This window comes from Podarcis erhardii (genome assembly GCF_964252035.2).
Source record: "Podarcis erhardii genome assembly, chromosome: 11".
Taxonomy (NCBI): Eukaryota; Metazoa; Chordata; class Lepidosauria; order Squamata; family Lacertidae; genus Podarcis; species Podarcis erhardii.
The window spans coordinates 55,146,104-55,160,034 of NC_138501.1; the positions used below are offsets into that span (position 1 = coordinate 55,146,104).

At 46.9% G+C, this 13,931-nt stretch overlaps 1 protein-coding gene and 1 long non-coding RNA gene across 2 annotated transcripts in view; one reads left to right on the forward strand and one right to left on the reverse strand.

The window, feature by feature from the left end:
• Positions 1 to 101: 101 nt before the first annotated feature.
• The window catches only part of LOC309352911, a 75,708-nt gene continuing 61,878 nt past the window's right edge, over positions 102 to 13,931 (forward strand). The window contains exon 1 of the long non-coding RNA XR_014161472.1: positions 102 to 133. This is a non-coding gene — a long non-coding RNA (uncharacterized lncRNA). The remainder of the gene's footprint in view (positions 134 to 13,931) is intronic.
• LOC309352853 (C-C motif chemokine 21c-like) lies at positions 2,958 to 7,607 on the reverse strand. The gene is made up of 4 exons (XM_081881733.1): positions 7,434 to 7,607; positions 6,200 to 6,329; positions 5,096 to 5,228; positions 2,958 to 3,949 (listed from the first exon to the last, which is right to left on the reverse strand). Exons 1-3 carry the CDS (start codon positions 7,504 to 7,506, stop codon positions 5,108 to 5,110), a joined length of 324 nt encoding a protein of 107 aa, XP_081737859.1. The 5' UTR covers positions 7,507 to 7,607; the 3' UTR covers positions 2,958 to 3,949; positions 5,096 to 5,107.

Consider the following 13,931-nt stretch of genomic DNA (forward strand, 5'->3'; position numbering starts at 1 on the left):
ACTAAGACCCAGGGGCCGGATGCGGCCCAATCGCCCTCTAAATCCAGCCCGCGGACGGTCCGGGAATCAGCGTGTTTTTCCATGGGTAGAATGTGTATTTTTATTTAAAAGGCATCTCTGGGTTATTTGTGGGGCATAGGAATTCATTTATTTCCCCCAAAAAAGTATAGCCTGGCCCCCCACAAGATCTGAGGGACAATGGACTGCCCCCCTGCTGAAAAAGTTTGCTGACCCCTGATATAGAGTCAATTGGACCCTGAATGCTTCCTGTGAAAACTTATGTGACAGACAAACCGCTTACACTTCAAGCCTAATCATGTTTACTCAGTAGTAGTGGTGGACTCTGTTAGAAGTTTTTAAAAAGAAGTTGACTGGTCATATGTGGGGGATTTTTTTATTCCTGTATTTCAGGAGGTGGGAGTAGATGACTCCAAGGGGGTATCTGAGGTCCAGCTCCGAGAGCCTTCTGGCAGTTCCCTCCCTGCGAGAAGTGAGGCTGCAGGGATCCAGGCAGAGGGCCTTCTTGGTGGTGGCGCCCGCCCTGTGGAATGCCCTCCCAGCAGATGTCAAGGCAATAAACAACTATCTGACTTTGAGAAGACATCTGAAGGCAGCCCTGCATAGGGAAGTTTTTAATGTTTGATGTTTTATTGTGCTTTTAATTCTGTTGGGAGCCGCCCAGAGTGGCGGGTTTCCCCAGCCAGATGGGCAGGGTATAAATAATAATAATAATAATAATAATAATAATAATAATAATAATAATAGTTATTATTATTATTATTATTATTATTATTATTATTATTATTATTATTCCAACTCTACGATGTTAGTTCTACTCAAAGTAGACCCATTGGGTGGTATTCAACTGAGTTTTTGTTCGGGGTTGACCTTAATGAAATTAATGGACCTAACTTAATCATGTTCATTCATTTCAGTGGGTCTTCTCTGAGCAAAACCTAATCAAATGCCACCCATTGGAATTCATGGATGTGACTAACTTAGGTCTATTCATCTCAGTGTGTGAGCTGTGCGTAGAGTTTAACTGGGTGCAACCCAACATCTCTTTCTTGTCCTTAAAAGTGATGCTGCTTTGGAGATTCCCTTTTAGTTTTTTGCAGGCAGGAAATGCTATAACATCCCCAGGCAGGCAGAGCTGATGGAAGAAAAGCAATTATTTTTTTTGGCTCTGCTTGGGGGAATTTGGCAGAGCAGAGAATTCCCCCTCCCTCTGCACCGCCCCCCCTCCCAATCCCAGCCACCAAAATGTGTGATAGTGGAATGTGAATGGAGCAGTAAAGATTTGCTGATAGCGCTCAGGTTCATGTATCCTTTTATCAGCCTATGTTATCTCAGTAGTTCATGATTAAACAAAGTCCTTGGCACAAGTCAGAACACTTTATAGCTGCATACGCACAAAGACACGCCCCTGTTAAAAAGCCCCTTCTTTTGTAGGTTAGGCAACAGAAAAAGAGAATGAAAGACACCATTTGCACAACATTTGCACTCAGACTCCTGGAATTGTTTCCTGCACAAACTCCACAGAATATTATTATTATTATTATTATTATTATTATTATTATCCACTTCATTGTAGTTAAAATTTATTTATTTTGTTTCCTAAAAATTTATACACCATTTGGTTGTGGAAAGAAAAGAAAAAACCCTCCAAGAAGTTTACAAAAAAAAGACAAAACAATAAAATTATCACTAGGGAAATGTAATAATTTAGGACTTTCAAAGAGTTAAAATAGCAATGGACCACAAACAGATTAAAACTTGCATCAGCTTTCTAAACATGTGAGTCAGCTTCTCTAAACCAAAATGATTTCAGCAGGCAGCGAAAACAGTGCAGTGGTGGCACCTCTGCCTGGTGTCAATTGGCAGGGAGTTCCAAAGTTTAAGCACTGCCACACGGGAAGATAGAGCTCTTACAAATGTGGAGCAGGTGTTATGCGTCACCTGCAGCTCCACAGTTCCACAGACTGAAGTGTTCAGGTGGGCATATATGGGGGAAGGAGATCTTACAGGTAAACCGGTCCCAAGTTGTGAAGGGCTTTTTAAGTACCAGTAGTAACACTCTGAGCTTGGCATGGTAGCAAATCGGCAGCTGGGGCAGATCTCTGAGCACAGGAGTCACCGGCAGACGCTTGTTGCAGACACAAGCGACACAAGCGATTGTCAGCGAGCTGTGCAAGCAATTTTAACAACAACTTAGGGCCATCCTCCCCCCAAAAAGCTCCACAACTCTGGGTCGTTTTCTTAGATTAAAGGTAAAGCTAAAGGGACCCCTGCCCATTAGGTTCAGTCGCGGCCGACTCTGGGGTTAACTGTGCTCATCTCGCTTTACTGGCCGAGGGAGCCGGCGTACAGCTTCTGGGTCATGTGGCCAGCATGACTAAGCCGCTTCTGGCGAACCAGAGCAGCGCACAGAAATGCCGTTTACCTTCCCGCCGGAGCGGTACCTATTTATCTACTTGCACTTTGATTGTGCTTTCAAACTACTAAGTGGGCAGGAGCAGGGAGCGAGCAATGGGAGCTCACCCCATCACGGGGATTTGAACCACCAACCTTCTGATCGGCAAGCCCTAGGCTCAGTGGTTTAACCGACAGCGCCACCCATGTCCCTTTTCTTAGATTGGAGTCCCCCAAAATAGAGGCCATCTTATACACGGGGGCATGTTATACACGGAAAAGTACGGTATATGTTGACAAGATCTCACTCCCTAACTGCTTCTTTCCCCTGCTCTTTGGGTGGACAATGTGAATCGTTTTCCCTGCTTTGCTCTGGGGTCCCTTTATTGTGTGGGAATCATTCATTTTCAGCATAAAAAGATCCCTTTGCTAAAGGGCAGGGCTAGGGAAGGTGAGATCCGAACCCTCCATTGACAGCATCAATCTCTTCTTGCCATTGGATTAGTCTCTTGGGCTGAGATAAAGAAGGAACCACATGCACATGGTAAGAAGTAAAATGTTTTTAATCAAGCAAACTGCAGTATAAAACAGTGGGGACCGTTACAGAGAGCAAAAGGAGACAGGCTTATATACCAGATTACATGCTTTGCTTATGACATTGCAGAGACCCTTGATGGCCACACCGGTGCCAGTTTTTCCATTCCTAAATGCCCACAACCATTGCCTATTATATGGGGAGAGGTGACCGATTTCTTTCTCTCCCTCTTTCCCCCAACAAACTAGATTCAGACATCCGATGAATCCATTCAAAGTTTCCCAAATGCTTGCTTGCCAGAAATGCTAAGTCCTCTTGCCTATGAGGCCCCATTATTGCGGGGAAACGGGAAGCTGCCATCGTGAAGGAAGTACCTAGTGTTTAGCTTATCATCATTATTATTTTAATACAATTGTTGAAGGACACAAAGCCTTGCCCAGATGTGAGAGGCTTATGCTGTGTTTCCTCTGGGGTTAGGGAAATCCACAGCTGAGCATGTCCTGAGATGTGTCCATTTCATTCATTCACATGATTCAGGGATGGGGCCTGGCATCCAAGACATAGAATCATAGAATTGTAGAGTTGGAGGGGACCCAAAAGGCCATTTAGTCCAACCCGCTGCAATGCAATGCAGCAGGACTGAACCCAGACTAAAGGCCCCTTTCATGGGTGCTTGCTAGTCAGGAGCTCAGAATCTCTCTCTCTGTTTGTAAGGGTTGAATGAATAGCTGCCATGGGCTCCATGTTCTCCACCCTGGAAATTCGGGAGCTGACATTTTCAGTCTAATCTACCAAACAGAGAAGTAGGAGGCGCTTTTCAAGGAAGCAGCACGAGGCTAGATAAACTGAGAAAGAGGATTTAAAGGGATCCCGTCCCACCCAGCCCCAGGTCCACATTTGCAGAGAAGAAGGTAAGCACAGAGGCCAATCTCTTTGTCCATGTTCATGGCAGAGAGATTTTCTTCGTAATTCCAGTCCGTGAGGCAGTGATGGAGTGTTCTCCTGGAGGGGAAAAGAAGGGCGGTTTGTTGATTGGTTAGAGAGATCAGATGAAGCAGGAAAAAGGAAAAGATAGAAGGACACAAGAGCCTGACTGATCGATCAGACAAAAGACCACAAGATGAGCCTGTGCTGGATCAGGCCAATGGCCCATCTAGTCCAGCATTGCCTTCTCACACTGGCTGACCAAATCCCTCTGGGAAACCTGCAATCAGGATCTGAGCTCAAGAGCACCCCCTCTCCCCTCCAACTGGTATTCAGAAGCCTTGCTCCCTCCAGCTGTGGAGGCAGAGCCATCCTGGGTAATAATAATAATAATAATAATAATAATAATAATAATAATAATAATAATTTATACACCGCCCTTCCTGGTTCAAAAACCAGGCTCAGGGCGGCTAACAACAAATTTAAAACACTTTAAAACACTTAATTATAAAAGCAGCATAAAATACAGTATAAAAACATGAATAACAATAAAATTCAAAAATCACTTAAATAATCCCCAGGGCTAGCTGGCTGAATTGGTCCTACTTGGGCCAGCGAGGAGGCCAGGGGAGAATTAGCTGTGGTGTCTCAGAGCGGGTGATCTTCATAAAAGGGGAGGGGGAAGGAAGAGAAGGGAAATAAAAGATCAGGCTGAATTCAAATTAAAGGCCAGGCAGAATAGCTCCGTCTTACAGGCCCTGCAGAAGGAGGTTAAATCCTGCAGGGCCCTGGTCTTCTGGGACAGAGCATTCCACCAGGTCGGAGCCATCACTGAGAAGGCCCTGGCCCTGGTGAGGATAGTCTGACTTCCTTAGGGCCTAGGACCTCTAAACTATGGTTAGTCATAGACCTTAAGGTCCTCTGCGGGGCAGACCAGGAGAGGCGGTCCTGTCGATACATTGCCCTAAGTCACAAAGGTAGTAGTTATCAATAGCCTTTTCATCCTCCATGAATTTGTCTCATCCTCTTTTAAAAACATCCAACTTGGTGGTCCTCGCTGCCTCTTCTGGCAGGGAGTTCCACAGATTAACTATGCACTGCGTGAAGAAGGACTTTCTTTGATCTGTCCTGAATCTTCCAGTTTCGTGGCCTGCCCATGAGTTCTAGGGCTCCAGCCCAGCCTCCCCTCTGTCCTCCCCCCACTGCGTCACCACAGATCCTCACCATGCCTGCCTCCTACACTCTTCGGGAGTTTTGCTGCTTGCGGTTCCTCCTCGCGTTCAGGATCTTCACAATCTGCAGAGCGTTTGCATCATCCGAACGGAAGCACAGCCAGCGCCCATTTTTGGTGAGCAGCCTGAGCCGGGAAAGGAGAATGGAAAAGGATGAGGATGGTGGGGGGAGGTCTTAATCAGCCCCCCCCCCCACACTGCAACCTGCACTGCCCCCTTAACAGAGGACACCATCCCCAAGACAAACAGCCTTGTCCAGGGAACCAGGTTTTATGGTACTTCATTCCGTAAAATGCACATGCCACTTGACTGTAAAACAGCAACCCCCAAAGCAGTTCACAAAAAAGATAAAACAAGAAAATTATCAGGAAGAAAAATTAACAACAAGGTTTTGAGACATTTGAAAAGTTAAAATAACAACAGTCCAAGATCAGATTAAAACTTGCACCAATTTTCTAAATATCTGGGTGGGCTTGTTGAAACAACAATGTTTTTAAGAGTGCTGTGAAGGCGCCTTTCTGGTATCAATAGGCGGGGTGTTCCAAAGTTTAAGTGCTGCTACATTTCATTCAACTACTCAACCCCCTCAGTATTTATTTATTATTGTTTATTTCTCGTATTTATATCCCAACTTTTTCTCCAAGGAGCTCTAGGTCCTCCCTCTCCTCCTTTAATCCCCCACAGCAAACCCTGTGAGGCAGGTAGGCTAGACTGAGAGGCAGGGACTGTCCTAAAGGTCATCCCTTCAGCTTCATGGCCGAGCGGATATTTGAACCCTGCTCAATCCAACACTCTAACCACTACACCACACTGCCTTCCCCTGGATCCTAACTTGGGGGATACCTACATGGATGTGTGACTGGAGAGCGCAAGGGGGTTTAAAGCACATTTAAAGTAGACACCCCCCGGGCAAGAATCCTGGGAACTGTAGTTTGCTGGGGGTGTGGGGAATTGCAGTTCTGTAGGGGGTGAACTACAACTCATTTGAGTCTTAGGAGGAAGCTGAGTGCTTTGAATATAGGATGGGGGTGACCATTATCTGGAGCACAGATAATGCATTCCCAGGAACCCCCTCCCCAATTTGCCAGGTACTCACGCAATGGCCTGGAGAGTGCAGCCCATATGTGGCCCCTGGTTCTCGTAAGACTGTATACGGTGGGCCGCATTAATGGGGAGAGGCTTGTTGCTGAATCGAGAGCAGCAGTCCTGCATGGTGTTCAGTCTTCCTGGATAAGAAAAGAGAGGGAACTTTGGGTGAGGAGGGCACATTTATGGGCTCTTCTGAAGTCCAACTACACTCAGGTGTATGTGGAAGCTGGTAGATTGTTTCGAATGCATTGCATGGGGTTGGGGTCAACTCTACAATTCTATTTTTCAACTCTACAATTCTATTTTCCTGTGGTTCTGTTAACTGCCTTAGTGACTTGTCATGACTTGCTGCTCAATAGACCTGGAGCTCAGGGGTCAACTTGCCCCAACTCAGCTTTTTAAACCATGTGGGTTTCTAGGGCTAGTGGGCTCTTGGCCTCAGTTCCTTCATCTGTAAAATAGGTACAGGGAGACTTCTGCAGGAACACAGAAAGAGTTCTGAATGTGGTGCTGGACACAGAATTCAGTTCCCTGAGAAACATAGCTTGCTTGCTTTGCATTTTAAAAGAAAATTTCAGGTCCTTAAATTGCCCTTTGCATCCCTTCCAACTTCACAGTTCTATGAGCCTACGAAATAATTAAATAAACCCAGAAACTTCTCCCAGAATTAAATAATAAAATTAACCCTGGATCCTCTCCCAAATTTAATTAACCCATAATTAAATAATGCAATGCAGCAACAAGGGCAGAATGCATTTCGTAAAATGAGGGTGGCCAAATCAAGTTTCCGGGTTGCAGATTCCAGCTATTCTTGGTAGATAAATCTGGGCTGCTTGAGGGCAGAATTTTTTTTGCTTCCAGCTGAGAGTACAATAGGCAGCTGTGACAGGTTTGCTGAGCAAATGTCTTTAACGGTAAGAAGCATTTGCACTTGGAAAGTGCCTTTTAACAAAATACAGAACCCACTGGAGGAAGCATAAAAGATGCCTGCAGCCCAGGAGCAGCCACTGGAAGGGAGGAGAAACATCTGTTGCTTGCAAGGAAAGAAATGAGCTCTGGGCTGGGACTTCTCTTGCAACCACATAAGCCCTGCAATGCCAGCAGCACACTCCCCTGAAATTGCAGGCAGGGGCTAATGCCTGCTTAAGCATCACAACATCTCTCCAGAAACCAAGTCCCCTTCTCTCTCTCCCCACCACCACATTGTCTCTCTCTCGCACACACATAGATGCACATAGTACCTTCGGCTTGGAAGACGCACAAAGCTGCAGCCAGAGCCAGGAGGCAGATGCTGGGCAGAGAAGGGAGAGCCATCTCGAGGGCAGAGGTTCACAGCTGGATTCTCAGGAGGCTTGTCAGTCAGGAGGCTGCAAGAGAGATGGACTGCCTGCTGTGTGCTGCCCCCTCTATATACTTCCTCCGTTAAGACTTTCGCTTTCTTTTCGCCTCACCTCGCCTTGGCATCTGGCCTGCTTTCCTGCCCGGACATGTGTTGAACTTGGGGAAGGGGTTCAGATGCCTGGCATTCTCCTGCTCCTCTTGGAAGGGCCATCGGATAGTCCAGTTGAACAGCCGCCAGTCCCTGGAGCAGATTCAAGGCGATGTCACACAGGCTGATAGTATGCATGTGCACATGTTTTGTTTTTGCATTATTTTAAACTGCAGATTACAGTAAGTGGTGTGCGTCTTTCCAACTGAGGAAACACCATCCAGATTTCAGGGAACATGATCATCCTCCTTCTCATGTCTCAATCTCCTCACAGAGCTTTATGGCGGAGCAGGGCTGCCCAAGATGATTCACTGCCTGAGACAAAGGATCCGTCCAGTGGTTCCCAAAATGTTTTGGGGCTCACACAGCCCTTGGCTCCACAAACTCATCCCCAGTGCCCCCTACCCTATAAAAAGCAGTTCCCAGAATCGTGGTTCGCATGACCCACTAAGGAAGATCGTAACGCGATAAAATTCAAACAGCAACAATTAATTGCACGTTTATTCAAAATCCAGCTCAAACTATTTTGTTTAATTGATACAACAAAACTGATTAGCTTTATCCAGTGAGACCAGCTTTTCAAAGTCTGATAGTCATTTAGCAAGAGTCTCAGTAACTAGGGTACTTCCCTGTTTAGTAAATTCTTTCATGCAATGGGTGGACTTGATGAAGTGACCCCAGTTTCCCAATGTCAAGATATACAAAAAATAAAAATTAAAAAATTGTCCAGTAGCACCTCAGAGACCAACTAAGTTTGTTCTTGGTATAAGCTTTCATGTGCATGCACACTTCTTCAGATACTTGTTCAGATACTTTCAGATGTTTTGAGACTACAATTCCCATCATTCCTGACCACTGGTTCTGCTAGCTGGGGATCATGGGATCTAAAACACCTGGAGGGCCAAGGTTGAGGAAGCCTGGACAGTCATACCTCAGGTTACAGGCATTTCGGGTTGCGTGATTTGGGGTTCTGCACCATGCTGAACCCAAAAGTACCGGAACGGTTACTTCCAGGTTTCAGCGCTTGCACATGCACAGAAGTGCTAAATTGTGCTTTGTGTGTGCACAGAAGCACTGAATCACAACCCGTGCATGCACAGATGTGCAGGTTGCGGGTTGCGAACACGCCTCCCGCACGGATCACATTCGCAACCCGAGTGTCCACTGTATTAGAGGAGAAAGGAGGGAGATTTCTGAAATGATGCGTGTTGTCAGGAAACATTTTATCCCTCTCTCATAATACAAGAACCTCGCAGGGCCACCCAATAAAGATGAAGGCTGGATGATTCATGACAGATAAAGTATGTCTACCTTCACGCAGCACACAGTGCTCCCACAGGATGATCCAGCAGGGTTGTAGGAGCAAAAAACCACTAATGCTAGGCTGCATCAGCAGAAGTCTAGTGTCCAGGTCAAGGGAAGTAATAGTCCCACTCTCTTCTGCCTTGGCCAGACCACACCTGGAGTCCTGTGTCCAATTCTGGGCACCACAGTTTAAGAAGGATGTTGACAAGCTGGAAGGTGTGCAGAGGAGGGCAACCAAGATGGTCAAGGATCTGGAAACCAAGTCTTATGAGGAACGGTTGAAGGAGCTGGGTATGTTTAGCCTGGGAAAGAGGAGATCAAGAGGTCAAGGGGCTGCCCCATGGAAGATGGAACAAGTTTGTTTTTTCCTGCTCCAAAGGGTAGAGCTCGAACCAATGGATTCAAGTCATAAAAAAGGAGATTCTGACCAAACCTCAGGAGGAACTTCCCAATAGTCAGAGCTATTTGACAGTGGAACAGTTTCCCTTGGGAAGCTGTAGACCCCCTTCCTTGGAGTTTTTTAAGCCAAGGTTGGATGGCCATCTGTCAGGGATGCATTAGTTAAGATTCCTGCGCTACAGGGCTTAGACTAGATAACCCTCAAGGTACCTTCTGACACTACAATTCTATGATTCCATGAATTGGCTCAAGTTGAGCCCAACTCTTATTAGATTTTCAGGGACACAGTTTTGAGGAGTCTGAAGATTCAGATAAGTGATCTGCTTTTCCGTGGGTCCTGGCAGCAACTTTTGGGAAGGGCCATGAACCCAAAAGTTTCTCTTTCTCGGATACTCAGGTGCTGCCAGTTATGATTTACATGGAGGGAAGGTTGGCCCAGGTCCAACTGGCTTTGTGGGAACTGTTCTCTGGTTTTGTTTCCCCAGTCAGATCTCATCCTGATTGCTTAAGTCAACAGCCCAGCAGAATAGAAAGTGGACCCCCCCCCCTGCTTCTTCCCTGCCCAGCCTTCAGGCAAAGTTCCATTTCCAGAAAAAGAGGGGCAGAAAAGAGTTGAGGAAAGTCAATTCAAGAAGGGGGACTTTCCAATGTAATGATACGCCACACGCAAACACACACTGCAAGTGGGAATTAGCTGTCAAGTGGAAAGCCTTTTGCACAAGATTTTCTGGCCAGTGTTGCTTTGAAGACCTCTAGAGACTTGGAGCATGTGGGCTGCCTGTTGCAAACATTCTGGCTTTCAACAACCAAGGCTTCTTTCCTCAGCAACCACAGCAGCAAAGCACCCTCTCTTCTGGGATCTATTGACTCTCTTGCTAAGCATTCCCCATCCTGTAAGTTGCCTCCAGATTGTCAGGATTTTGTGGGAATGGTTCAAGTACACATTGGAAATTCAAGTGGATTGCAGTACCCTTTTTTAAAAAATGGACTTTTTGCAGTTAGAAAAATGATGGGAAAGCATGCTGAAAATGATTAAGAGGGAGATAAATAAATGTTGCTCAAGGAGTGTCCAACCACCTTTTTGCTTTCTCTAGAGCTTTTCCTATGGAAACCCTCTCTTTAAAGCTCAGTGGAAAACCTGAACTGATGTTTGCTCCAACTGAGTGCTAAAGAGCTGGATTTTGTGGGGAGAACTCTTTCCTCAATAGCCCTCTCCTCAATTTGTCCTGTCCTTTGCAGTGAGTGGTTCGAATCCCCGCGATGGGGTGAGCTCCCGTTGCTCAGTCCCTGCTCCTGCCAACCTAGCAGTTTGAAAGCATGTCAAATTGCAAGTAGATAAATAGGTACTGCTCTGGCGGGAAGGTAAATGGCGCTTCCATGTGCTGCTCTGGTTTGCCAGAAGCGGCTTAGTCATGCTGGCCACATGACCCGGAAGCTGTACGCGGGCTTCCTCAGCCAATAAAGTGAGATGAGCGCCGCAACCCCAGAGTCGGCCACGACTGGACCTAATGGTCAGGGGGCCCTTTACCTTTACCTTTGCTGTGAGTGCCAAAGTACTGAAATGAAGATGCCAGTGACAAGCTGGTGTCAAGAAGCTTAGACTGTTTGCAAACCGCTTACAAGTTTCCTTACAATCAAGCGGTGTATACACTTTGTTAAATAAAGATAAAGTGAGCCAGCTTTCACAATCTTTGCCAAATCTCCAGTCTCGTATTTCATTCTGGAAGGAACTGCAACATGTTTCCAGCACCTCCTGGGACATGTTCCTCAGCCTAGTGACCTAAATTACCTATATAGGGAAGTTTGTGGTTACACCCCTCCCTCTCTGGGCAACTATGGCATGTTCACACTTGATCCCTCTGCCCCAACTTTGGCTTCTGCCAACCAAGGAGTCACAGGATGTCCTTTGCCCACTCACTTCTCTGTTGGGACTTATCCTCACTTCCTTTCGCCCCGCTGCTTTCCCCTGAAGAAAGCCACTCTTTATCCCTCAATCTGAGCTAACAGAAACCCAGTTCTCTGGATTGCCATTTGCTCTAATTTAGCATTAAAGAACAGGTTTCCCCTGGGTAAAGAGCAGAGCAAGGGGGGAGACTGCTTGGATCCATGGGACAAGTGTGGACGACCCCTTAGCCTCTGCTCATAGGGGGAGCTCTTTTTTTCTTTTTAAAGTATGTATGGAAAAGGGACACGGGTGGCGCTGTGGGTTAAACCACAGAGCCTAGGACTTGCTGATCAGAAGGTCAGCTGTTCGAATCACCATGACGGGGTGAACTGTTGTTGCTCGGTCCCTGCTCCTGCCCACCTAGCAGTTCGAAAGCACGTCAAAGTGCAAGTAGATAAATAGGTACCACTCTGGCGGGAAGGTAAATGGCGTTTCCGTGTGCTGCTCTGGTTCACCAGAAGCGGCTTAGTCATGCTGGCCACATGACCCAGAAGCTGTACGCCGGCTCTCTTGGCCAGTAAAGCGAGATGAGCGCTGCAACCCCAGAGTCGGTTACGACTGGACCTAATCGTCAGGGGTCCCTTAACCTTTATGTATGGAAAGCACCTGTCGGGGAGCTGGGACAGAGATGGGCAGGAGGGGACAGAAACAGGCCAGGCTGGACAGAGACAGAGGATATGATAGAGGATATGGAGGTCCCTTCCTGCCACTGGGAGAATGTTGCTATTCTGGGATGGACTCCATCACATGCCAACAAACCCAGGTGGCACAATCATAGCTGATTCAATACTGTTGTGCAACAAACTTCCTCCAAAAGATTGTGGGCTTTTTCCAATCAGCAAAGGGCTGGGAAAATGCACTGGGAAGGGCAGGATAAGACTCGCTTTGGTGCTGTGGTATCTAATCTCTCTGGAAACAAATAATAGAATTGGAAGGGACCACGAGGGTCATCTAGTCCATCTTCTGCCCAACATGGGGCTTGACCCATGGCCCTGAAATTAAGAGTTGCATGCTGTACCAACTGAGCTATCCAATCAGGATGAATGGTCAATAAGCAGGTGATAAGAAGCTCAGCCTTCTTGCCTTGATCAGACCCCAAGTGGAGTCCCTTGTCCAGTTCTGGGCACCACAATTGGAGAAAGGTATTGACAAGTTGGAAGATGTGCAGAGGAGGGCAACCAAGATGATCAAGGGTCTGGAAACCAAACCTTGTGGGGAAAGGTTGAGGGAGCTGGGTATGTTTAGCATGGCAAAGTGGAGACTGAGAGGAAAAAGGAGAAAGGTAAAGGGACCCCTGACCATTAGGTCTAGTCGTGGCCAACTCTGGAGTTGTGGTGCTCATCTCGCTTTATTGGCCGAGGGAGCAGGCATACAGCTTCCAGGTCATGTGTCCTGCATGACTAAGCCGCTTCTGGTGAACCGGAGCAGCGCACAAAAATGCCCTTTACCTTCCCGCCGGAGTGGTACCTATTTATCTACTTGCACTTTTGGGGGTGCTTTCGAACTGCTAGGTGGGCAGGAGCAGGGACTGAGGAACGGGAGCTCACCCCGTCACAGGGATTCGAACCGCTGGCCTTCTGATCGGCAAGTCCTAGGCTCTGTGGTTTAACCCACAGCGCCACCTGCATTCCTCAGAAGAAAGGATAGACATCATCAAATATCTTAAGGGCTGTCACATGGAAGATGGAACATGCTTGTTTTCTCCTGCTCTGGAAGGTAGGACTCAAAGCAGTGGCTTCAAGTTACAAGAAAGGAGATTCCAACTCAACATCAAAAAGAACTTTCGGACATTAAGAACAGTGGGATGAACTCCCTTGAGAGCAGGTGAAATCTCCTATATTGGAAGTTTTTAAGCAGAGGTTGGACAGCCATTTATTAGCTGAGATTCCTGCACTGCAGGGGGTTGGACTCTTGTGTCCCTCCCTACTCTACAATTCTTTCAAACAAAAATCAAATAAAACCAAGCCAACTCAAATGAGAAGAAAGGAGATTCTGACTAAATCTTAGGAAGAACTTTATTGGATTTGAAATTGTAGGATTGCTTTCTTGTAACCCGTCCAAGGGACCCTGTGGTGAAATGGGGAGGAGGAGGTTAGAAAAAACCCCAATATATAAATATATGCCTGTTGTCTTTGTCCATGGAGTTTTCTTGGCAGGGATACTGGAGTGGCTTGCCGGTTCCTGCTCCCAGTAGTGATCTATGGAAGTGAGAGCTGGACCATCAAGAAGCCTGATCGCCGAAGAATGGATGCTTTTGAATTATGGTGCTGGAGGAGACTCTGGAGAGTCCCATGGACTGCAAGAAGATCAAACCTCTCCATTCTGAAGGAAATCAGCCCTGAGTGCTCCCTGGAAGGACAGATTGTGAAGCTGAGGCTCCAAGACTTTGGCCACCTCATGAGAAGAGAAGACTCCCTGGAAAAGACCCTGATGCTGGGAAAGATGGAGGGCACAAGGAGAAGGGGACGGCAGAGGATGAGATGGTTGGACAGTGTTCTCGGAGCTACCAGCATGAGTTTGACCAAACTGCAGGAGGCAGTGGAAGACAGGAGTGCCTGGCGTGCTCTGGTCCAGGGGGTCATGAAGAGTTGGACACAACTA